This window comes from Anolis carolinensis, chromosome 6 (assembly GCF_035594765.1).
Source record: "Anolis carolinensis isolate JA03-04 chromosome 6, rAnoCar3.1.pri, whole genome shotgun sequence".
Lineage (NCBI taxonomy): Eukaryota > Metazoa > Chordata > Lepidosauria > Squamata > Dactyloidae > Anolis > Anolis carolinensis.
Window position 1 is genome coordinate 75259789 of NC_085846.1, and position 26793 is coordinate 75286581.

General features: G+C 37.6%; 1 protein-coding gene across 1 annotated transcript in view; it reads left to right on the forward strand.

Moving 5' to 3' along the window:
* The window catches only part of ngly1 (N-glycanase 1), a 27806-nt gene extending 1258 nt beyond the window's left edge, over positions 1 to 26548 (forward strand). Inside the window, exons 2-12 of the mRNA XM_008119260.3 lie at positions 6281 to 6395; positions 8713 to 8931; positions 11063 to 11225; positions 12152 to 12371; positions 13400 to 13521; positions 15298 to 15443; positions 16924 to 17034; positions 18572 to 18736; positions 22867 to 23052; positions 24252 to 24429; positions 25650 to 26548. Coding sequence (XP_008117467.1) covers positions 6281 to 6395; positions 8713 to 8931; positions 11063 to 11225; positions 12152 to 12371; positions 13400 to 13521; positions 15298 to 15443; positions 16924 to 17034; positions 18572 to 18736; positions 22867 to 23052; positions 24252 to 24429; positions 25650 to 25822 — 1798 coding nt within the window. The 3' untranslated portion in view covers positions 25823 to 26548. The remainder of the gene's footprint in view (positions 1 to 6280; positions 6396 to 8712; positions 8932 to 11062; positions 11226 to 12151; positions 12372 to 13399; positions 13522 to 15297; positions 15444 to 16923; positions 17035 to 18571; positions 18737 to 22866; positions 23053 to 24251; positions 24430 to 25649) is intronic.
* Positions 26549 to 26793: the final 245 nt, after the last annotated feature.

Genomic DNA, 26793 nt, shown 5'->3' on the forward strand with positions numbered 1-26793 from the left:
CAAACTGCTAGGTTGGCAGAAGCATTCTAAACTATAGAGTCTCAATATAGTTCTTAGCCCTTCTTCCCTGAGGGCTTTTAACTATATTCCTCAAAGAAGTATCGCTCTAATAACAGTTCCCAAAACTATATCTACCTTCAAACTCCAAACACCATCCAATTAACTCCCTAACTAACTGAATAACTTCTCTGGGTGCATAGCTCCAACTGTCACTTTGGCTCCGCCCATCTCCAGTTGCTAAGCAGCTCCCTCCATTTACGTCAGCCAATCTGATTGCACTTCCAGTAATGGCCACCTGATCGCTCCTTCCCCTTGTTCTGCTTAGCTTTTGCAAGCAAGGCCTAAAGTTACCAGTACACCACCTTTGTAAGGTAGGCTAATCCGTTACAGACACCACATTAAATGCCATGGCTCAATGCTATGGAATCATGGGAGTTGTAGTTCTGCAAGGCCCTTAGAGTTTTCTGTGACAGAGTGCTGCTGCCTCAACAAGCTATAATTCCCATGATTTCATGGCATTGAGCCATGGCAGTTACAGTGGCGTCAACCTGCAATTGTTCCACAGTGGAGATGCACTCTTAAAGGTCCCCTTCCACTCTAGCCACTCACTGCACTTTATTAGATAGGCCTACCCAAAGGACATACCCTCCAACATTTCAGAAATGTGTGACCAGGCAACATCAGAGTGTGATCAAGGTGGCAGAAATTATTCATGAAGAGGAATACTGTACACAAGGCGGCAGCAGTTTACTTTTGTCTCATCCTTTGAGGAAAGGTGATATTCTGTTCTGTCTGCTTTGCTCTGCTTTTGCACTCTGAACTCAACCTGCAACAATCAAAGAACAGGAGGAAGTGGGAAGAAAGAGAAACTAAAAGCAGCTGGACAGTGTGGAGTGACAGGCCTAATCTGGACTGTCCCTGCAAATTCAGGAGTATATGGGAGGAGGGTCTCTTCAGAAGATCTGGGCAAATGTGTATATGGAGAGATAGTCCTTGATCTTGATTGATGTTTACAGTTAGCACTTTTAATTGCACCTACCGTGTTTCCCCAAAAATAAGACAGTGTCTTATATTAATTTTTGCTCCCAAAGATGCTCTAGGTCTTATTTTCAGGGGATGCCTTATTTTTCCATGAAGAAGAATTCACATTTATTGTTGAATTAAAAAATGAACATTTATTATATACTGTACAGTAGTTGTCATCACAAACCAGCATAACCAGACAAACTGTGAATCCTATCAAGAATTTCTTTTTACTACCATTATTTCCATGTACAACACTCTAGGGTACGTACATTTACCGATCCTGCATGCTCTGGTGTTCTGTTCGGCGGCCATGCTTCCAAACAAAACCTTTGCTAGGTCTTACTTTCAGGGGAGGCCTTATATTTAGCAATTCAGCAAAACTTCCACTAGGTCTTATTTTCTGGGTATGTCTTATTTTAGGGGAAACAGGGTAGAAATAGAACAAAAGCCAGTGCAGGCAGTGAAGTACTGGTAAAATAGAATCAAGCAGTACTGCATCTAAACCAGGGGTCCCCAAACTAAGGCCCGGGGGCCGGATGCGGCCCATCGAAGCCATTTATCCCGCCCCCACAGCACAAGGGCAGAAGGGGGTTGGGCTAAATGACCCAAGGGGTCTCTTCTTCTCTTACAACCATTATTATTATTATTATTATTATTATTATTATTATTATTATTATTATTATTGAGGCTGGGTGGCCATCTATCAGGGATGGTTTGTTTGTGCTTTTGGTGCACAAAGGCAGAAGGAGTTATTTATTTATTTATTTATTTATTTACAACATTTATATCCCACCCTTCTCACCCGAAGGGACTCAGGGCGGCTTACAAAAATTGGCAAAATTTAATGCCCTGAATACAATCATAAAAACAAAACAGTAACAGATATATTAATAACATCGTTAAAACACATTATAAAACCTCGGTAGCATATCGGCAGCCAGTGGAGCTGGCTTAGCAGGGGGGTTGTGCGCTCCCTGTAAGCTGTCCCAGTTATTAATCTGGCTGCCGCCCGTTGTACTAGTTGGAGCTTCCGGGCCATCTTCAAAGGCAACCCCACGTAAAGCGCGTTGCAGTAGTCCAAACGAGCTGTAACCAGAGTGTGGACCACCGTGGCCAAGTCAGACCTCCCAAGGAACGGGCGCAGCTGGCGCAGAAGACGGAGTTGTGCGAAGGCTCCCCTGGCCACCGTTGAGACCTGGGGATCCAGGCTCAGCGATGAGTCCAGGATCACCCCCAGACTGCGAACCTGTGTCTTCAGGGGGAGTGCGACCCCGTCCAACACAGGCTGTAACCCTATTCCCTGTTCAGCCTTACGACTGACCAGGAGGACCTCTGTCTTCTCTGGATTCAATTTCAATTTGTTAGCCCTCATCCAGTCCGACACAGCGGCCAGACACCGGTTCAGGACCTGAACAGCCTCCTTAGTGACAGGTGGGAAGGAGTGACAGAGCTGGACATCATCTGCGTACAGATGACACCGCACCCCGAAACTCGGGATGATCTCTCCCAACGGCTTCATGTAGATGTTAAACAACATGGGAGACAATACAGAGCCCTGCGGGACCCCGCAAGACAAGGGTTGTGGGGCCGAGCAGGTGTCCCCCAATGACACCATCTGGGAATGACGCTCCAGAAAGGACTGGAACCACTGCAAAGCAGTACCCCCGAGCCCCATCCCGGCAAGGCGCCCCAGAAGGATACCGTGGTCAACGGTATCGAAGGCCGCTGAAAGGTCCAGCAGAACCAGCAGGGACACACTCCCCCTGTCCAGTTCCCGGCGTAGATCATCGACTAAGGCGACCAAGGCTGTCAGACTCAATGTTGGACTCAATGGCCCAAGGGGTCTCTTCCAACCCTCTTTTTTTATTATTATTATTATTATTATTATTATTAAAATTGAGGCTGGGTGGCCATCTGTCAGGTGTGCTTTGCTTGTGCTTTTGGTGCACAAAGGCAGGAGGGGGGTTGGATTCAATGGCCCAAGGGGTCTCTTCCAAACCTCTTTATTATTATTATTATTATTATTATTATTATTATTATTATTATTATTATTAACATTGAGGCTGGGAGGCCATCTGTCAGGGTTGCTTTGCTTGTGCTTTGGGTGCACAAAGGCAGAAGGGGGTTGGATTCAATGGCCCAAGGGCTCTCTTCCAACCCTCTTTGTTGTTGTTGTTGTTGTTGTTGTTATTGTTATCATCAAGGCTGTATTTGTTCTCGTTTTGTTTGGGTTTTTTTTACTTCAAAATGAGGCATGTGCAGAGTGCATAGGAATTTGTTCATAGTTTTTTTTAAAAAAAAAAACTAGTCCGGCCCTCCAACGGTCTGAGGGACCGTGGACTGGCCCCCTGTTTAAAAAGTTTGGGGACCCCTGATCTAAACTGTAGAATTGATGCAGTTTGACTTCACTTTAACTGCCCTGGCTATGGAATTGTGGGATTTGTAGTTTGGGGAGGCACCAGCCCTCTTTGGTAATAAGGACTAAAACCTTGTAAAACTACAACCCCCAGGATTCCGTAGCATTGAGACATGCAAAGTGTCATAACTGCATTAATTCTACAGTGTATATGCACCTTGTTAACAATGTTGTTGCACTTTTTTGAACTGTTGTCAAAGGTAGGCAAGATTATTAACTCACTAAAGTAATCAAAATAGCGAGAGAGAAATACCAGTACTTCGAATAGGCTCCACAATGTGGATTCTTTCCTAAAGCCTGTGGCTTGCTGCATCATTTCTATTTAATCCTATGTTTTACTAGTGGTCTACCTTGAAAGTAGCTGCTTTGGACAATTGCCCTGATGTTTGCCTTAAGAGCTGCTGGAACATTTTTGAGGTTTTGGTTCTGTGTTTACCTGATCTTATTTTAGGCAGGATATGTACTTGATTTAATTCTTCAAAACATAGTGTTTCTTAATGTTTTTGTAGTACAAATTAATTATGGTTAGGATGGTTAGGACTGTAGGATATTTATTCTCACAGTGAAATATCCTATATTTTTCTAATGCAGCCCAAGTTTTTGAGAGGCACATGGGGAAGATAGCTGTCATCTACACTATCATATAATGAAGTTTGAAACTGCATTATATAGTCACTATAGACTCATATCATGCAATATAATGCAATTACACTGCATTATATGAACCTGCACTGACCATATAATGCAATATGGCAGTGTAGTTGGGGCCCTAGTCATAGTGCAACACTCAAACTATGTGGTCCTGTGCTGCTTTTTTTCATTTTTAAATTAAATTAATTAGTTTTGTATTTTTAATTTTTTTAAAGACTTTTGTATTATATATTTTAGGGTATTTTTAAATGTATGCTATAAACTGTATTGGCTTCCAACTTAGAATAAAGCAGGATATAAAATCTATCTTCTATACACATAATTAAAGTGAAAACCTCTATTTATGTATGTGGCAGAGGTGTCTACTTACACAGACAGTCTCCCGCCTCTACAAACAGCTATTGTTCCAAGTGTTGAAAATCCTCCAAAGACATTCTTTCCACTTACACTGCAGGTTATATTGACCGCCATGAACATGTAGCCCAAACCCTGCCAATGTTTTCCCTAAACACTACAGCCCACCACCCAAGGAATGCTTTCATTCAGGGACCATTTCACCCTGTTCTGTCACGTGCTGGGCCTGTAGCTATTGTCTTTGTATAGGACGAATACTTTATGCCCAACGGGAAGCCAGGGCACCTCAAAGAGAGGTTCTTGAGGATTTTCCTGAAAAGCATAGTCCTTTGAGTCTTTAATGAGATAACAATGTATTTTTTATTGAACAAATAATAAATCTTCAAGGAGTCAAATAACACTTCAAGGTTTCCTTAATAAACTGTTGGCCTTTTCAGTCTTGTCCCCAGGGTACAGACAATTGGCTTTGGATAACTGTGCTTTCTCTATAAGAAGAAAAACCCCTTATAACCTCTCCCAGGCTGTCTATTATATGGGCCTAGCTGATGTGGGACCCACTACCGATTCCAAATGTGTCTGGGTATCGAGTGGACCTACCAACCAAGGCTTGCAGATGTTTCAGCTGGGGTTCCATGGATCTGTGGTGCTGTTCCCTCTCTGAGGTTTCTTTGGAAATTTTAGGGCTGTTTCCCTCAGGAGCTGTGAGGCTGAGGGGCTGTGAGCTCTTAGCCAGAACCTTTGGGACCTTTCCCCTGGAATTTCTGTTTCTGATTCCTCGGATGTTCTATATCCCCTGATGTTCTATATCCACGGATGTTCTTGAGATATGAAGCTTTTCTACGGGACGAGCTGGTCTATGTCCTATAGCTTAGCTTCCTTAAGTGAGACTGACTTAAAAATGGCTCCTTCCCTCCCAGAGCCCTGAACAAGGGGCGGAACCAAACTTAATGATGATGGACAGGCAGCCTGCCCTATGACTGCAAACATTAGCAGAAAGAAAATAAAGTTGGAGCTTCCGATACAGCCTTTCCAGCACACACCCTAGATTTTACGTGTTTCCTCAGACATCCTAGGGTTCCTGGGGTGATGTCTCACCCCAGGAACAGGGGTGAGACATCAGGAAGTGAGAGGTATCTACCCCTTGGAAGGGAAATTCACTCCTGGAAGAGTTATCATAGGGAAAAGGTGTCTCCAATGAAGCTTTCTTACCAATCCTTGTTTCCACAACAAGCCACATTTTAAAGTGAGGTGAAATCATCTGAACAGAGGCACAGAGAGCAAAACAAATACCACAGGGGTGTTAACCCTTCCATACGCTACCAAAAGCATGTGTGTCTCTGTGTGTGTGTATTTGTGTGGAGTTACACTTTAACCTGTTCCAACATACATGCAAATTCAACTTAACAACAAACCTGCAGAACCTATCTTGTTCATACCTTGGGGATTGCCTGTATCCTGAACCTCAAAAGCAGCTGCATGGATGACTCCCTAAACATTATCCTAATGTTGCTCAGTCATTGTGTTTGTTTTTCTCAAAAGTAACTTTCAAAGCTCTGAAGAGGTTTCCTACTCTGGTTTCCAATGAGCATAAACAATAAAAGACTTCAATGGTTCTTTATTAACTTACTAAAATAATAAATAGGATCTGAGAATTGTATATCTACTTTAGTCTCGTTCTGGGCATCAAAATGTCATTCTGGGATAAGCAGAACGCCATAGCCAGTTATGTTATTGAGGCATGAAAGTAATGTCCCTGGTTTCTAAATTGATGCAATTCTATTATGCAAGTAATATCTTTAAACAATGTCCTATTTTTCTTTTAAATCAATCAAGACACCCAAATGAAGAAAAATACAGGTCTATTAGGATTGCAAATCAAGCATTTTCTACCAGATTGCTGCCTGTCAGAGGGGCTGTTGAATGTCTATTTGAAATGGGTTTTGAAGAGGTGAGTACATTGGAATGAGACGTCTCCCATAAAATGCTGTCCCATCAGTCTTCTTGAGCTTTTTTGAATTATAGTTATCCTTGCTCACCTATTTTTCTGTTTTCCCATTGGTTCGTCTTTGTCCAAATACTTCAGTTCTTTTGCTAACTACAAAATTTGTGGCTTGTATTTTCAATATTTATTATGTCTAACAATAGAAAGCAAATCCCAAGGCACATGTGCTTAGTAGTATATGGTCCAATGGTTTGCATGTTTGTTTCTCATTCTCATTCTCATTTTCTTTTTTTCATGTTGAATTTATTGACAATTTTGTTTGCACAGATCTGTTGCTTGTAGAATGCATATATCCAGCTGAGACGCTAGCCTTGTATTCACCTAACCTGAGTGCAAGATTGATTAGTCAGCATGGGTTTTCTAAATAAATATGCACAAGATCATTCTGTAGACTTCATAAATATGCAAAGGGGAACAATTTTATATAGCAGGCTATAAATGCTGCATTTGAAATTGTTAAAGCAATAAAATGAAGTTTGGGTTTGATAAGAGAGTAAATATTACACATATTAGAATGTTCCTCTCTCCCATTACTTCAACTCTTATGGAAATTTTACATCTAGTCCTGTGTTAGATAGATATATTATTTAGAAAAGGGAAATTATTGTATTAGTTGAGTGTGCTTTGTGTTATTGTGTGTGTCAATAAAGCTTCCAAACTATATTCTCAGGAAGTGTTAATTTGATTCAGTGGATGTGTTCCCAGTTGTATGAATAAGACCCATTGGTATTTACAAGAAAAAAGATATCTTAGATGATGTGATGTCTCTGCATAGATATTAAATTTCACTAATAACGTTTTACTTCTGAGTACAGTACAGTCCCTGTATCTACAGGGAAGAATGGTGTGCATTCGGGACTTACCTTGTTCCGTTTCATGTCCCAGCTTTCGTCATGGCCCTGATCCGTTTCCGTCTGAGCCTCCCTAAATAGGGAAGAAGTGCTCCTTACTTGGCGCACGGCTGCAGAGTCTTCAGCAGATCCTGCGAGGCGTATAAGTGGAGACTTTAGGTCTATGCGCCTGGGCCTCACATGGTCTGCTGAAGACTCTACAGCCGAGCACCGAGTAAGGAGTGCTCCTTACTCAGTGCTCGGCTTCAGAGTCAGCAGCAGACCCTGCGAGACCTGGGCAAGTAGGTTGCCTGAAGCCTGGCGCTTTGGACCTACATTGATCCGAAAAGTAGGCTTGGAGCCCATATCGGCTCCCACCTGCTTTTTGTATCAAATTGATTTTTGTTTCGGAGGGGAGAGGGCTTTGTGTTTTGTGCCATCTGAATGGATGATACGAAACAGAAATACAAACAAATGGGACAAATACCGAGCACAACACTAATGGGAAATACCTTCCCGGACTTTGCATTAATATGCAAAAATGTGGGTTATAGCAAACCCTATTGAAATGAAGCCCAGGAATATCATAGGATTGAACTGGAGAACCTAGAAAATGCATTGAGAGGACATAATTTGTTGGCTATGGATAAGTGAAACCACAGATACCAGTCACACAGTTATAGGACAGCGGTTCTCAACCTGGGGTCCCCAGATGTTTTTGGCCTACAACCCCAGCCAGTTTACCAGCTGTTGGGATTTCTGTGAGTTGAAGGCCAAAAACATCTGGGGACCCCAGGTTGAGAACCACTGATATAGGGGGTCATATTGTAGATGTTTAAAACATTGTACTGTCACCTAGAGACCTCATGGGATTACCACGGGTGAGCAGTCTCCTTACCAAATCTATAGGGTGTTTCAGAATGATGGACCCAATTTCAAAGCAGTATATTTCATTGTGGTTACAATTGCACAAAACGTACAAACAGTTTAATGGGTTATCAAGTTTTACTGACTATTTTGAAGCAGAAACAAAATGCATGAATATCTTATTAGGCCTTATGTTGCGGGATCTCCATCTTGTGAATGACTGAAGTTAGGGGCTGTTTATGTGCTGGGAGAGTCATCTCACAGTAATCATTTGGAACTTACTTTTCAAGTTTCTTTCATGGGCAGTTTCAAATTAGGTCCATCTTTTGGAAAGATGTACTTCACAGAGGTTTTATGAGGATACTGTTGACTAGCCTTATTTACGTTGTCCTGATCTTTTCAAAGAAAGATCTCAATAATTCCTGAAGCATTGTTGTTTTTCTTAAGGAATGATAAGGCTACTGAATAAGTTAATTTTCTTATAAAGCCAGTGGAGTCAACTGTAACAGAGGATGAATTGTTATATCGTAATACAGGAGATCTTACTTTTGTAACTGTAATTTCAGGGGGAAACACATCTTGTTTTTCCTAAGGAAGCCTCCATTGAACAGTTGCGCAAAATCCGAGACCTAATTGCTGGGGAAAGAAATAGCCGATTGCATGGATCAAATCAAACTGAAAAGTCTGAAACCTCTCAACGGGTAGCAAACGCGCCTCCCGTGGCACCTCAACCACCAAGAACCGTGGACCCCAATTTAAACCCAGTGGATCAGTCTGCTGTCATGGTAACCACTTCAGAACATCTTACCAGGAATAGTATTTGAAAGTGAGAGTGGAAATTAAAGAACTAAGTGCAGGGTGAACGTGTAATTTTAATTTGCTTACTAAATGTTATGCAAAATGTAGAAAGTTAATACTGTGCTAGGATCCAGTCCTTAAAAGGAATCAACTAATTTCCATTTCATATATTCAGACGTGCAATTGTAGTGATTTTCCAGCTCTATAACATGATATGCTTTAAATTCACATATACAGGAATAAATTTGATGAAGGAGAAAACATGTTCCCCTGCATAGATTGTTATGTGCAGCAATTCTGAAATTAGACAAGAGTTTTCTTATGTTTGTCTTATTTATGTCCTTCAGTGAGGAATTTCTAGTTTTTCCTTCTCATAGGAAAATAAACCAATGGCGCATCTATACTGTAAAGCAGGGGTTTTCTGCCGTGGAGCCCTTTTTGAAGCAAACGTTTCTTGTGGAGCCCCAAAACATGTTTATATATTATATATAATGTACATATATCAGACATGAACAAACATCTATGGCAGGCATCCTCAGAAGTTGTGAGGCATGGATAAACTAGGCAAGGAAAGTAAATATATATCTGTGGAGAGTCCAGGGTGTCAAAGGGAGTCCTTTGTCAGTTGGAAGCCAGTGTTAATGTTGCAATTATTCACCCTAATTAGCATTGGGAAGGTTTGTCTCTTGCCTGGGGGGCATCCTTTGTTCAAAGTCATTAGCCATCCTTTACAAAATGTTCAGGTAAACTGCAGTCAGAATCCTAAGACTATTTCCTCAAAAATTGCTTTCTTGGGCAGCCCTCGAAGGAGAAATACTCATAGATTTATTTGAAAAGCAGGAGGGGAGTAAGTGCAGTTCCACAAGTTTGAAGTACAACAACAAAGTTAAGTCACATGCCTTAAGAGAGCTTAGTGAAGCAATGAAAGGAAAAGGGGTAATGAGGCACTTAATTATTTTCCCCCCTTAAAAATGCTGTGAAGTCCAGATTCAGACAGTTTGTCACTCTGTTTAGTCTGAACCTATAAAATGGAGTGACACTTTTTTATTTCCTCTTCCAACAAAAATAGGTCCTGACTGTCTGGCTCAGTTCCAGACATTAAGGCTAGTAGCATTTCACAATTTCCAATAAGCATAGAGACGGGAAGAACCTGCTTCCCAGTTATTCCTTATTTTTAAGAACATCACTAAGTTCTCCAAGATTCTCTTGACTAGAGACCCAAACACAGAGGTCAGGATTGTGCTATTGTTCCTATTAGTCCCAGTAAGCATAAGTGAATGGTGTGAAATTTTGAGAGTTATTAGTCAACACATAGTCCCAACACATTAGGACCACATAGTTCCCATCCCTGGCTTGGATGTAACAGTTGTGATTCCCAAAGTGAAAAATCATCCCTTTAATTGTATGGAAGTGCCTTTTAGTGTTTCATTTATGATGGTATGTTGATCGCTTGGGTGTTTAACAATGATTGTCCATATCAGCAACCCAAGAAACGCACTTGTGTTTCACTTGATGCGGATCTAACTGTGCGATTTTGAATTTGTCAAGGTACAACTCATTAAAGAGCAGACGTCATCTCTGTGGAAGCCAATATTGGTGAACTCATAGCTGTAAACTCTTATGACTCATGCCAGATGAAAACCAATGTTTTCAGTTGAAGGTTCAGTTTATAGATTCTTGAAATAAATGAAAATGAAGTGCCAGTGCTGTATCTTAATATTAACTTAGTAGAATATCTCAACATTTCTCAAAATGAGTTCTCCCTTCTTTAGAAACAATGCGCTGATTTTGAAGAACAGGGAAGTTTGTGTTTGTGTAGCTTTTTATTTCTTTTATTCAAGCTTGTGAAGAAGACATTCTTAGTAGTTTGTACCCATTATGTCCATGTGAATATACCTGTTTAGAGCATTTAAAATGGCTTCACATGTCACTCTTTGGATGCATTGGACTACTAGTCCCATTACCAGGCCAGCATTAGCATGCTGAATGGGGATTTGGGGGTATTAGTTAAACATATCTGGACAGTGACCATTGGCAGAAGGCTGATTTGGAAGAAGAAAGGTTTGGAGGATGCTAGAAAATCTTCTTGTGAAATGAGAGTCTTTCTCCTCATTTTAGACAATGGAATCACTTTTCTTGAAGACGCTTCAATCAAATTTTATGCATGTAATGAAATATGAGATGCCTGCTTTGCAAAAGAAGGCGCTGGCCTGTATACCACTCCAAGAACTGAAAAAGAAAGCTCAAGAAAAACTAATACAAGCAAAGCAAGTAGATAGAGGTAATATTTTAAGGCCGTTTGGAAATTTAGTGATTTTAGGCAGACCTTGTGAATAAATGTTTGTTTTGCCATGCAAATCAGACATATGAAATATTTCAAAATTGATTTGAAAGTTGCAAAGTGTGGATGTATATTAAATCGTACAGTTTTTAAAGAACTGACTTTTTATGTTGACTTGATATTAATATTCAAATACAATAATTAAAAACAAACAAACTTAATGTAACACAGTTTCACTGTATTATGAAAATACCTTTGCAAAAGCAGTATTATTTCTTTGGATTTTTACCAGTTGCTTGAGAGTTTTGGTTTCTTGAGTTCTGGTTAACTGAGAATCTACTGCATTTGACATCAGTGTTCTTTCAAACCAGGTCTTAATCATCATGATTTTGATTATAGATATGTCTGGCATGATTCCAATTAGTATGGTAGTTCTTATCACTGATGCAGTGATTGATCTTATGGATAAATATGCTTCTTTACTACGTACATAGGATCTGTGTTACAAATAACCCATTATAACTGGAAGAGACTGTTATTATTATGGATTTATATACCACCATACCCTGGTGTAGCCTCCTGCCATTTCACAAATCCCCACACTCTCATGGGCACTTGTTTGCAATTTTATTTAAGGGGTGCCATTTTATATAATGGGTCTTGAGCATCTGCAGATTTTGATATCTAGAGGCAGATCTTGGAGCCAGACATCCACAGATACCAAGAGTCCATTGTAATACATTGTTTCAGGGTAGCATGGTGTTAAATGTAGTAGGGTATGTTCATTTTGATTATACTGCAATCGTAACTTCACCAATTGAGCAGAAAGCACTTCTGTTTCAGTTGTGTGTGGATTGTGTACGTAAAATACATTTTAATGTGATTTTGGAGGTTCTGTTTCAACTGTTGTCTTCTAACTTTTTCAGTTACCGTTGTAAATGAAAATGATTTTCTGCTGCTAGAACTCCTGAACTGGTTTAAATGTGATTTTTTTGAATGGGTAAATAACCTCCCGTGTAGCAAGTGTGGAGGCCCAACAGAATCAAAAGATAATTTAACACCTAATGAAGATGATCTGAGATGGGATGCAAGTAGGGTGGAAAATCACTTCTGTAGCCAATGTCAGTTTAGCAATAGATTTCCAAGGTGAGTATACTGTATTGGCACTTTACTAGTTCGGCTTGCATTTAAAACAATGGTTGGATATGGATTCAGTCATAGTCTAACTGAGCTGAATAGGATTTAAGTTAGTCATGTTTAATAAGTTGCATTTATTTCATAAATCTGAACACAGCCTTTAGTGTTTTCCACATTTTTAGAAAGTTAATTTATTCATGTTTACCTCAACTGAAATGAATTGAATCACAATGTAAAATGTGAGGTTGATAATTTCCTTGTAAACACTATGAAAAAGATTCAGCTAGACCCGCCTTATGTTTATGTTAGAACCACTGCCCTCATCAAAAAAAGCCATTAATGCACACAATCTGAGCCCTGGTAGTATGAATAAATGTGAAATATTAAAATACCAATGTTGGGTGTATTTTGCGTTGGCTGTACTTTCAGAAGGAATCAAAGCAAAGAGTCTAATAAGTTTGAAGCCCATGTATTTAACAAGAAGTAGAGACTTTAGGGTTTAAACTGCATGAGAGATCATGAAAGAAGCCTGGATCTACCTCTTATTTGCCTTATTTACACAATTCTAATACCTTTTTTGACTAAATTACCTTCCCAAAATTAGGGTGCACATTAGATTTGCGTAATATGGTCAATACTTTTTTAAGTTTCAGGGTTTTGAAAATTGAGATGTGTATTAGATTTAATGGAACATTACACTTGAGTAAATTCAAGTATTTAATGTGTCACCTTTCTATCAGTATGTAGCAGTTTAAGATCATGGTTTACAATTTGATGCTTCTATGCAGTTCATTAGATCCCAGGAAAGAAACAAGTACTGTAGATTGATTTAAGAAATATGACCACTGCATGGGGAATTTTTCAAATAAAATACTCTACATAGCTTATTTTAATAATTTACTGTAATAACTTTAATAACTTTCCTTATATAACTTTCCTAAAACTAGCAACTATAGAATAACTGTTAAAATCATGGGGAGGAGGTTGGAGGGATAGTACTGACTGCAAGCACATTTTCTAAAACATTATTTGCGCAGGTACAACAATCCTGAGAAACTCCTGGAAACTAGACGTGGGCGCTGTGGAGAATGGGCCAACTGCTTTACCCTCTGCTGTAGAGCTGTAGGATTTGAAGCAAGATATGTTTGGGATGCAACAGGTATAATTGTTTTAGTACCACTTTTATTAATGCTAATGCTGCAACTTTTGTCTTATAAGCTATGGAACAGCACCATTTTATATTGGTAGAACTATTCCAAGACTGCACTTTGGGCTCGTCATTTAGATAAGATCAGACCAACAATGCAATCTTATGTCTGTCTGTTAAGAAAAATATGCCATTTAGATTGCAGATTACATTAGGAAATACTCACGTGACCCCTGCAATTTAAATTTATAATAGAATTTTAAAAAATTAGGTTTTATTTTATGTAGATGTGAGAACTTTTGGAAATACCTACTCAGCAAAGTTTTTTTTTTAACTCTATGTCACAATTTTCTTTGTTTTGATCAGCACCAGAGACTGTGACATCCATTAAGACACTCCTTTGGAGGGATATGTCTTATCTGCAATCATTAGCATACTACACAGAAATAGAAATATTTATTTCAAGTTTTGATACAAATACTTTTAGGCTGTACTAGAAAATACAGTGCCTAAGTATGTCCCAACTAAAAAAATAGGTTGCACCAGACTTATATCCCTTTCGAAGATGCTATGGGACTATTTCAGTATTGGGGACCTGGCCCAACAAATACCTGGACACAAAGCTCATGGTGCTGTCTCTGGAATGTAACAGAATTTCACAGGAAATATCTTCATCTTCATCTCACAGCATACCAAGCTTTACATAAGGAGCTGGGAACGAGAAAGTAAACAGAACCCTGTATCCCAGTGGTTCCGTGCCAAAAGGGAATGAGTAGATACTGCTTATCTTTTCATTTGACTGGCTGAAAGCACCCATTAAGTGGAGACACAACTTGTGCACCCGTGTCTTTGCCCTCCAGCTTAGAGCTACAGTCAAGAGGCAGAGGTTTTTTTATGGCTTTGTGCTTGCTCCAGTTGAGCTTCTGAGCAGTCTTCAAAGGCAGACCCATGCAGAAGGCATTGCAGTAATCCTAGATTTAATTTTTATATCCCACATTACATCTGCAGTTCTCAGGGTAGTGTGTAGACAATAAAATATTTTTAAAAATTAATAATCTAAAACAATCAGAATCTAAACAGAACTTAAATCAGCATACACTGAGAGTATGCATCACCATGGCCAGATCTGTATTCTGCAGGAGCAGATTTGCTGGAAAGAGGCTTTTTCTTAGGAAGAATAGTTGCCACTATGGCTGAGATTGGGAATGTTATTCAGATTAATTGCGCAGGTCTGAAACAGTAGTTTTCACACAAGCTCTCTCAGTGATAAGAGAGCTAATCAGAGACAGAAGATGTTTTGACATGCAGACTGTGCCAGCTTCTTTGTGCTATTTTGAGAAATGCAGACTGTTTTTTTGCAAAACTGGGACAGTACGCATCCTCAGCACTGTTGAAGAACTTATAATTTTGGGAATTGCAGGTATGTCTTGTACATCTCCTGTAAGGACAGAAGTGAAAGATGGATATGTGGAGAAATACCCGTTGATATTTTGGGGCTTTAAAAATCAATCTTCAAAAATGTACTTGTAGTCTAAACCCTTATATCCTTGCTCTTTAAAAGGGTAAGCAGAGTTGGGATAACAGACAGATGCGTATGTGGGAAGTCTGCATGCAACAAGAATGTACTCTAACATGTAAGTCACCTTGATGATGTCAAATAGGAATGGGTACACATTTAAGTAAATAAACAAATATAATTAAAGTGGGGTGATTTAATTTCAGCTTCCTAACGTAGAGGGAATTTCCTTTCTACGTTGGTTGCTTTCCTTTGACTTTAATCTCCCATAGATCACGTCTGGACTGAAGTTTATTCACCATCCCAACAAAGATGGCTTCACTGTGACCCTTGTGAAAATGTCTGTGATAAACCTCTCCTCTATGAAATTGGATGGAGCAAAAAACTTTCGTACATTATTGCATTTTCTAAAGATGAGGTAAGAGAAGCAACACTTATTGTACATGTGTCAGACTCAAGCCCCACGGGCCAAATCTGGAATGAGCTTTGTGTATTCCAAGTAGACTGGAATGTACTTAGTCCTAATCTTTTTTATACTGGTTTTAAACCACATCACTGGATGTGTTGCAATAGCAGATTCCTAGATTAGCTTAGTGTTTACACCTTATTTTGGGTTTTTTTGGTTATTTAATATTTAATGTTTAATTTACTTAAGTGATATTTGACTTTACTCTTCTAATGTAGCACAAATCCTATGTAAAATCTTACTGCATATTTTTGACATTAATATTGAAATCTGAAATATATAAAGAAAGTCTTTACTTTCGTTAATGTCCATGTCATTTTATGTGGCCCTCCAGATGATGAACGACAACTCCTGTATTCCTCATACAGTTATATCTGAAAGACTGCCATTTGTTCAGTTTAGTCAGGAAGGTGGGGTTTGGATTTAGATACAAGGCTTGTGGATATGATGTCTGACTTTAAAATGTCCTTTAACCTTTCCCCAAACACAGAGCCACAAATGCTTTTGGTTGCAATTCCCATTATCCCCAGTCCACGTGGTAGATAATCAAAAGTGATGGGAGTTGGGTACAAATTAAAGAACACCAACCACTATTTTTAAAATTATTGTTGGTTCTCTTATCTCCATGGATTCTCTATCCATAAATTCAATTACCCTTTGAAGGCAGCTATAAAGCTGATGTGGTCCTTGATAAAAATGAGTTTGACACTTCTGGCTTTTACTTTCAAATAGTAACTGCTTGCCATTTGTATTGTGTTGCTTATTGTATTGTGTTGTGCTGTTCTTTTATATGTTGTTTACATTGTATTGTTTTGGGCATGGCCCCATGTAAGCCGCCCCGAGTCCCCGTTGGGGAGATGGTGGCGGGGTATAAATAAAGTTTTATTATTATTATTATTATTATTATTATTATTATTATTATTATTATTATTATTTTAAAGCAGTTTGATAGATACATTGCAAGAAGAAATCAATCTTTGAACTAGAATACAGGCAGTCCAGAGTTACAGACATCTGACTCATAATTAAGAATGGGGTTGAGACGTGAGAGGAAATCTACCCTTAGGAAAAGAATTTCACTCCTGTGATAGTTATCATGGGCAAAGGGTGTGTCAGCTAAAGCTTTATCACCAATCATTGTTTCCACAACAACCCCAAATTTTCAAAATCTGATTGTCACAGGGACAAAGTGATGTCCAACCCTTCCTTATACTATCCAAAACAAAAACAAAGAATGGCTGGAGTTACACTTTCAAAATGTACCTGTTCAAACTTACATACAAATTCAACTTAAGAACATACCTACAGAACCTATCTTGTTCGCATCCTGGGGACTACCTGTAGTTCCAATTTTAACAATGCTGGAAATCTAAAGCTACCTCACTTGAAGCTTCATGTTTGCTTTAAATCTTCAGCATTGCATACTTTTCAGGTTGTTGATGTCAGCTGGCGTTACTCTTGTAAACATGAAGAACTACTCTCAAGAAGGACACAAGTCAGTGAAGCAGTGCTGCGAGAAACTATTAATAATCTCAACAAAGTGGTATGTATTTCTATCATGGTTGATTGCTTACAATTATTGAAACCAAAATGTACCTGAATTGACTGCAAGGATAATGTCATAAGTTTACAGGAAGAGGAGTGTCACTAAAAATATGTACAGTATACTGTTATATTAATTTTTCATTACTTGTGTGTAAATTACAAAACCATCATATGACCTTGGAGATGTCTATGGATAATGCCAGTTCTTCGGCTTAAAAATGGAGATGAACACTAACCCCCAGGGTCGGACACGACTAGACGTAATGTCAGAGGAAAACCTTTACCTTTTATTGTAGAGTAATTAACAAAATACATATATGTGTAAATTCTGTGAAAAATCATTAATTTTTTCTGAATTACTGAACTACAAATATACAACAAAGAGATTGTATGTTCTGTATATGGATTGATTTGTTGAAATCTTTCATGATTTGAACTGAATTGTCACTGGTCTAGTTTTAGTAAGTTCTTTGAATTACAAAATTGATGCTGTGTAATGCTATCCCTGGTATCTAATCTTTTCATGCACTAGATTATTATGCATTGCATTAATCACAGTATCAAGTCCAATGCTAGCAGAACAATCAATCATGAGTAACAAAATAATTAACCCGATTCTTGGGTTTTTTTATTTTTATTTTTCATCATCTTTGAGGGCAGAGAAAGTAGGTTTGAACAAACAAAAAAATCAGAGTTGGACTACAGGCATATTTCAGTAAATGAAATTTCTAACAAAGAAGCTACCTTTTTTTCCAAAGTAAAACCCAGGCTCCACTTTTTCTCCTTGTCTTCTGTCTAGATGGACTTTTTAAAGCAGCAGTGGCATTGGTAGGATGGTTAAGACGGGCTGTGGAATCAGCCATTTGTTGCTGTCTGCTGTTACAGTGTCTGCTGTAGAGTCTCTATATATGGAGCAAGGCAGGATAAAGAAGTAACCCCTAGGAACATCTACTTTGTTAACTGAAGTATATCTGTAAAATGTACTAACAGCATAGATCTTTAAAAAAATCTAGAGAATTATAAACCTTCAATAAATAAGGAAAAAATAGTGGATTAAGTTTGGACTTAGACTGCAGTCCTATACATGCTTGCCTAGAAGAGAATCCCATTTAATTCAATATGGAGTAAACCTTCTGAATAAGTGCAAAGAATTGGAATATTAGTCATGATTGACATAGAAATTAATGCTCTTCATATTGGCTATGATTTGTCACATTGATTTCATTGGGTCTGCTCAAAACATAAGTAAGCCTAGATCCAACTGAATGTTTTACTTCAACCTTTATATTCAGCTATGAATTCATTTTCATAGACTTGTGAGCGTAACATGATTAAAACAGGCTAGAGTCTTAATGAGTGTTTGTTGATTTATGGTTTTTACTCTGGAGAATACAAATATATCTCAAAATAAAGTTGCAGTATTGTATACAGTTTCTTGAAGGTAAGATGCTTCTCTCTCTATGGAACTTTTCTTTTTAGTAAACATACATTGGAATGTAATCTTATTTGTTAATCACCGCTTTCTCTTATCACAGAGGCACCAATCTTTGAGCGATGGAAGACGAAGAGAGCTGTTAGAGAGAATCATTGTGGAGCTTGTTGAGTTTATTTCTCCTAAAACTCCTAAGCCAGGAGAACTTGGAGGAAGGATTTCTGGATCAACAGCTTGGAGAATCGCCAGGGGGGAAATTGCTTCAGAGGTATTTGATGCATATATTAGTGACTGTTTCAAAATACTTAGTTCATGGTCTAATTTTAACTTGATTGTTTTAGGGCTTGTCATCTTTAGCTCACCCATCACTCTTGTCAATACCAAATATAACGCCTATTTTTCCAGACTTGTTTGCATGTATTACATGCAAACAAGGACATTCATGGAATTATCCCAGCTACACAAGAAGAAGCTATAAAACCACACAGTAAAAGGGTATAAGAGAGTGAACGTGTTAATAAGTGAAAATCATTTGGAGTGCTCAACTGTGTTAGGTTAATCCTCATATTATTCTAAAAAGGCAGGCCATATGTTTAAGGGTTTTTTTTTACTGCCCTCTTCTCATGAAACATTTTTCTGTGTAACAAGAGGGAGGGGGAAAGCTTTCTCAAAAAAGCACTCGATTTGTAATGTGTTTGTGGATTTCCACTTTTGCAAGATAATGTAATTAGTCACAAGAGCTGCTCATAAAATCCATAGTCTGTTTCTGTTGTTTTCTGTTCTCTTCAAGTATGCTTAAACTTCATTGACATCAGTTTCAACTGGCATCCCCCTTATTTTCAGTATACTTGTAGCAGTAAAAAGTGCTTTATAAAAACGGACCATTATTCCGAATCAAGAATAATAATAGTATTAGATCCAAACAATCAAAAACATAGCTGATGATATGATTTAAGCCTTTCTATCAATGCACTAAGCATGGCTTACAATTTATTGTTAGTGGCTTAGAAGTCAAATAATGTGAAAGAAGAAAGGAACAACTAAGCCCAAAATGATGTAGCAGAATTAGATGCCTTTTTAAAATTTCATAATGATTTCATGGGATCATCCCTTGCACATTCAGATTGTGTAAAGAGCCAGTCTGGCTATAGAAGTTACTTCCTATTCTAATATCTTTCCTTGACATCATTGTGCTGATTATATTATGTAACAAAATTTGAAAAAAAAATCTGTTCCTCTTTTGAAAGTGTTATTTCCTTTTTAATTGTGTACTTGTTTTGAAAGTTGTTGTTATATTCTAGAAACTTCCTTTTTGTGGCTGCCACAATCTGTGCTGAATTGGTTGAGGCTCTATGAGATATTCATTTTTTTTTTTTAATAAATTTTTATTTTTTAAAACACAAAAAATACATACCGTAGACATACAAAACATTTACAATTCCCACCACCAACACGAGGATTGTTTTCTTTTTACATATTCGTTTCTTTATGAGACAATTTTTATATCTTTATCTTAATCCATTTCCAACCTATATACTATATAACATTTGTATCTTATTTCTTATGGCTTGATCTCCAGATTGATTCATGATATAGTTCTTTACCATTGTCCATCTTTCTTCCATTTCTCTTGTTCTATTTTCATTAGTTTTTACAACATTTAGTTTCACATTCATAATTTCAAATTCCATTTGCTCCACCATATATTGGTACCATTTATTTACTGTCCATTTTGATTTATCTTTCCACCCTAATACTATTACTGCTTGTGCACATTCAATTATTGCTTCTTTTATTTCCCTTTTATTTCCCATTTCCTCTCTTTTCCCTAATACCGCTATTTCCTTTGTTATGACCCACTCATTTCCTAGTATTTGATTTGACTCATTTTGTATAGTCTGCCAAAAATATTGTACATATTCACATTCCCACATCATGTGCATAAACCGCCCTTTCTGATGACATCCATGCCAGCACTGACTACTCCCCTTTTTATAGTAGTATGCTAATTGGCAGGGTGTACGATACCATTTGTGCAATATTTTCCTCCTCATTTCTCGTACTCTGGTATTCCTTTTCATCCCTATTGTCTCTACCACATTTCTCATCTCTTGTTCTGTGATTTGCAGCTCCGTTTCCCACATACTTTTCAGATCCCGTATTATACATCCATCAGCCTCTATGAGCATTGTATATATTTTGCTGGCCTGTGCCTTCTTTCCTTCCCCCTTTTCTCTTATTATCTTTTCAAAGGCGTTATCTTCTCTCTTAACCATATTAATATTTTCTTTTATTTTGCAATATGCACAGATTGCTCTTATCTGTAACCAATTTTCTTCTCCAAGCCATTGTTTAATTTTATTTTCTCTTACCGTTCCCTCTCTGTCATATAGTTGTTCTAGTCTCTCTATTCCTTTTTCCTTCAATGTTTGAATATTTCTATTCATATTTGATTCCTTATCCTTATTGATTATCCATACTGTTGACATTTTAGATTTTAAGCTACTTATTCTCCCTTGCCATTTCTTCCACACTTGCATTGTTCCTTTCATTGGTCCTATTAATTTATCTATATTTCTCTTATCCCATTTTCTAAAGATTATTTCTTCACAATTAACTCCATTCATTTCCTTTTCAAATCTCACCCATTTTTTATTTGTCACTTGTAATTCTATTGCTCTTTCAATTTGGAAGGCATCACTATATAGCTCTAGGCATGGACAGCCCCATCCCCCTTTCATTTCTTTTGCAATTATCAATTTTTTCCTTACTCTTGGTCTTTTCCCTCCTTCAACCCAATAATTTAGTTTCCTATCCCATTCCTTTAATTTTGCCATGGGAGGAATTCCTGGGAGAGCCTGAAATAAATACATCATTTTTGGAATTATCAATATTTTCAATGCCCTTATCCTAGACATCTGTCTCAAATTTTTATTCTTCCACCTACTCATTTGTTTTAACATTCTCTTCCATGCCATTCTATAATTTCCATCTATTCATTGAAAAACTATATCAAAATGTGCTGCAGGATGTCCCACAAAAACAAAGTCTTAGCAGTTTAATATTTTTTCTGTGTTTTTATGATACAACCAATTAAGAAATGACATTTGTAACTCAGAAACATAAATCGTGTTGCATAGTGTTATTGTGATCCTCTGTTGGAGGATCAGGATGAGGAATGAGAAAAAAATACAGGCAATAAAGTTCAGCCTTCCATGTTAGAGTATCTAGACATGGCATGGGGAAAGAACATGAATAAAAATAAGAGAGATAAAGGGCGGGCTCAGACTCTTGAATACCCTCAGTCTTCACAGGTATTCAGATAAAATCAGCTCATACAAACGCCTGCACTTTCAGAACCCAACATTCACTTCATCCGTCACACAATTTGAAAACTCCATTGGAGTTCCCTTGTTGAATAAATTCATATGCAAATTGGGTCAGAGGGCTGCTTACAAGACATTGCAAAGAATGAAGTCATAATGCAGAATGTGTTGAATCATTGGTCTTGTGGGATAGGGTCTGCTGAAGAAGCAGGATTTCAAGAATGTTACAGTTGGAATAGGAAGACTAAAATGGCGATGGACATTAGTACTTGTAATTATGCAGAACAAGTGTGGTGGAAACACAAAAGTAGAGATAAAAGTGAGGGGGAGTGGTATCAGGTAGAAACTGAGAATCGGGCAGTATTGCAATCATTGCCAATAATTAAGGGATGACCAGATCATTTATGTCTCATATTTATTTATTGGTAAAGCACTTGGGAAGGTTTCCCAGAGGTTTTAGAGTAAAATCTCTGGGAGGCGTAGGGACCATATCAACAATAAAAGACAAAAACAAAAATACAGACAAATAGCAATAATCACTAGCCTAAAACTCCTGTAATAGTTAACTAAAATAAATTAAAATACAGTAAATCTTGATTAAATAATAAGTTTGGTAAAATGGGATTAAATTACAAGGTGAAAGCAGGGGGAGTAGAGTGACGGGTGTAAAAGAATCAGTTGGGAAATTTACTGTAGATAAATTTAAGAAATTTGCCATCGCCATGACAAGGGAAACCTTAGTAAAGGAGGTGGAAGTAATCCAAATAATACCATGAATGAGATGTTTTTTTAAATATCAGTTGTACTGAATGAGGAAGAAGTAAGACAATTTTCCAATATTTTGGAGGTGAAAGAAAGCCAAAGTTCAATGTGGGATCATGTCTGCATTGTCTGCCATGTGTGGTAATACAAGGGGCAACATAACCATGTCGCTTAGCATTTGTGGACAGAGAAAGAACCATGAGTAGAAAATTTCACACACACATATATGTATTGCAGATATATGTTCTAAATTATTAGCTGCACTAATTAAATATTGAATGAAAATCTAATTTTGGTGTTGGTCATTTAGAGTCAAGAAGTTATTTTTACTCCAACTGTACAAGAAAAGACCTCAAAGCTTCTTCACCTCACATACAATATAGTGGAAGATTGTTACACACGGATTTCCAATAATAATGAAAAGATTGATGGCTGGGAGAAAGGTGTTTGGAGAATGGACTCTCTATCGAGAAAGGTTGAATCAGACTGGAAAATGGTGAGATATCTATCTAGAAAGAAATTTGTTCCACTTTAAATGTAAGCAAACTATTAGGTTGCAAAGTTTTATTTTTGGCTCAGTTTTCCATGTGGATTGTAATTTCTCTGAGTTGGTAAAATTAATGTCTAGTATGCTGACTAAAGTAGGAATGAAAGCAAATTGCCTTTAGAACAGGATGATGAGTTGGCTACAGTTAAGAAATCAAACCTTTAAAGTGTGACATTTTGCTTTCTTGGGGCCTGCCTATAATTTTGTAAAGTGCCATCTTTCCAGAAAATTAATTTTTCAGTTGTGAAGAAGAGTTTTTATACTACTCCTTATGTTCTCATTACATACAAGGAATAATTAAAAGTGACCTTGTTTGATATATTTATTCCCCGTTGGTAAAGAGCCCTAAGACAGACAGTTGACTTGCATTAATCACGGTCTAACTTAAGCCTATTTCCCTTTGCAAATAAATTAAATGATGATTGGAGCATGTGCCCCAACTCTCAGCAAAGATTGACAAATTGCAAGATGAAGAAGAAAGTGTTTTCAACACTTATAAGCAGTAAAAAAAATAACCCAAACAGATAGCCGGACCTAGCATCAGGCCTTTTCCTTCCCCACTTTGAATGCCACTGCATCTAGTTTGATAACTATATGCAAAAATCCCCTTGCCAAGTAATGTCAATGCATGCAGCCCCTGATAGTGTTTCACTAGCCCCGATTGCATTAACTATTGCAGGACAAGGAACTGAATCCAGTGCTGCTGCTTCATCCATCCCTTCTTCAGTTAACTTTGACAGCAATGTTATGATAGGCGGATTTGTGTACTTAGCAGCACATGGATAACTCCTTCTTGCAAGGATGGACTTTATATATATGTGTGTGTGTGTGTGTGTGTGTGTGTGTGTGTGTGTGTGTGTGTGTATTTAAAATCCCTGGCAGAGCAATAATGGCAATATTAAATGGGCCTCAAATGATTTCATTGTAAAACCAGCATGACCTGTGAAAATTCTTCAAAACATTACTTTATACAGCACTTTTAAGAGTATGCATCAGGTAAGACCTCCATCAACTGCCTCATGATAGTCTCATGGTGGTAACTGAATGGGCTTACTCCTAAATCAGCCACCCAATAATATAAGAGATTGCAACTTTAAAACCCCCAGCTCAGTGCAGTGCTTCATTTGTACATTTTCATTTCTACCTAGGTTTATTTAGCACGAAAAGAAGGAACCTTGTCGGGTTACATCAGCTGGAAATTTGAGTGTGGCTCAGTTGATCTAAAAATAGAAAACATTTCAGTCAGAACAAGCAGTCAGACGTTTCAGAGTGGAAGAGTAAGGTGGACGCTGCGTTCTGGAGACACTGTTGTCGATGTTTATGGAGGCAAGTGTGCAATTTCTGTTTCTTTGAGTGTGTACCTGCAAACAAAGCAGAACATCTAAAATTAAAAATAGATGCACCTGGATGCCATTTTTCATATTAATATTAATAATCCAAGATTCTCTCATTCATCCTGTCAATTGTTATGGCTGGAAGCGACATTCATTTGGATTTGCAGAACTGAGGCTGAATAGTAATATTTTCTTATGCAACAATAAGTTTGTGGTCAATGTTGATGCCAATCTTACATTGGAGTGTTATGTAAGCTTGCTCAGAACTAAACTCCACTGTGTTAATTGGAATTTATTTTTAGGTGAGTGCCTACAGTATTGCAAGACTGTATTCCTTGCTTGTAGGACTTATTTCTTTGTAATCATACAATTGTGCTTTTAATATGTGTGAATTTAAAAAAGGAAACTGTATGCATCTCTGAATATATACAGTAGCCGATTGGAAAATATGGATCTGTCAGTATAATTTGCCACACATCCAAGCTGAATTATCCAGCAGGGAACTGCAGCTGCTGACTTAATAAATGCCTTTCAATTTTTTTACCGAACACTACAAGTAAAACACAGCCTGCTTGCTTCCCCCGCCATCCCAGAACCTTCTTTGACCCACTTTTCACTCATCCACTCCCCAATGTACTTTCTGGCATAGAAACTTGCCCATTCCTGAGGATGTGTTGGCATTGTTTGCTTTCCTAATTTCCATTCTCCCCCGAAATCTTTTGCATGACTGCACAACAATGCATCTTGATCCTCTTCTTTTAAATAGGCATGTTTTGCATTTTCCATATTACGTTCTGTCATGGAGATTGTGGCAGCTCATCTAACCCATCTTCAGTCTGGAACTGTTTAGCAGGGTAATACTTCACACACACCAGTTTCCAGATGTTGCAATGCAGATCAGGTCTGTGACCCAGCGAAAATACAAGAGAAGGGAAAGGACTAAATGAGTTTAAATACTCAAGACGCCGATGACTCGGGCTGCACATTAGAACATGCTTCATGTATTCCCAATTGATTTCAGCATGTCTAGGAATGTTCCTGAAGCAGATAGTATTCTCTCATCTGCTTTATGAATTGCAAATTGACATAACTGGGTTTACACTAGATAGTTTAATGGTGGTTGTAGCCCAAGATTTTATATTGCCTTTACTGAGGAATACATAGATTTTAAATAGGACCTTTTCTGTTTTTTATTTCTTTTCTTTTTTATAGATAAAAGTCTTCACTCTTACCCTGATATTGCCAATGTATCGGATGTTATCTTGGAAGCCGAACTAAGTGGAGGTGATGGCGAAATTGCATGGCAACATACGCAACTATTTAGGCAAAGTTTAAAGGAGGACGAAGACTGTTTTGAGATCATTCTAACATTTAGTGATCTTTGAGAATCTGAAAAAGATATTCAGAGGAGACAACTGCATTAAGCAAAACGTTCTGCCATAAACTGTGCTTTAAAAAGAGCATACAAACTCTGTTAGAAGGTCTTGACCCAAACATTGTGTTTTTCATATTGAGAAGAAACCATTGTTATTCATGTAAAACATAAAGAAATTCTGGAGTCTTATAAGTGTTCCTTCTAAAATATATATCAGATACTTATCAAAAGAAGAATAGATGCAAGAGTTTGCATTCAGAAAGAAGAGAAGGATACTGTCCTGTGGTCACTTACTCAGAAGTTAGTAGTATTCAATCAAGTAGGATACGCTGGGTAAAACCTGCATAGACATGGCCTGCATGTCATTTAAAGTTAGAAATTATGCTGGAAGAAGTATTCTTAATTCTGAATGAAGAGTTTAACTTCATTTAATGATGCATTTTGGAATTTGATTAAGAAAAAATTATCCCTGTGATGTTTGAGCCTTCTGTTTGCTCATTATTTTATAATAGATTTTTTTGGCCTTCATAACATTAAATAAGGTTATGGAACCGTGGAATAATGATTAACTCTTGATGTCATGTTTGGTTCAATTAAGCTTTTCAAAATGAAGAATTTTTTTTGACAAAATAGTTAAAATTGATGTGTACACATATGCACACAAACTCGTACCCATTCATAGTTAAAATATGTACATTAAATATTTTCAAGACTTGTAATAAAAATATAAAGTCACTGTGTCCCTAAATTCCTTTTATGGTCTGTGATATAAAGAAAGTGTTAAAATGTCTAAAATATAGAGTTTTGATGGACATGTTATCTAATTTTAATGTATATTGATATTGTATAAATCTGGATTTTTATAAACTTCTTAGTTAACAGGTTGATATAGACAAAGCATAGCTTTGATTCATTCTAGACCCTTAGATAAAGATAACTTCAGAGCTGTCCTAATGAGGCATTCATACTAGGAGATTGGTG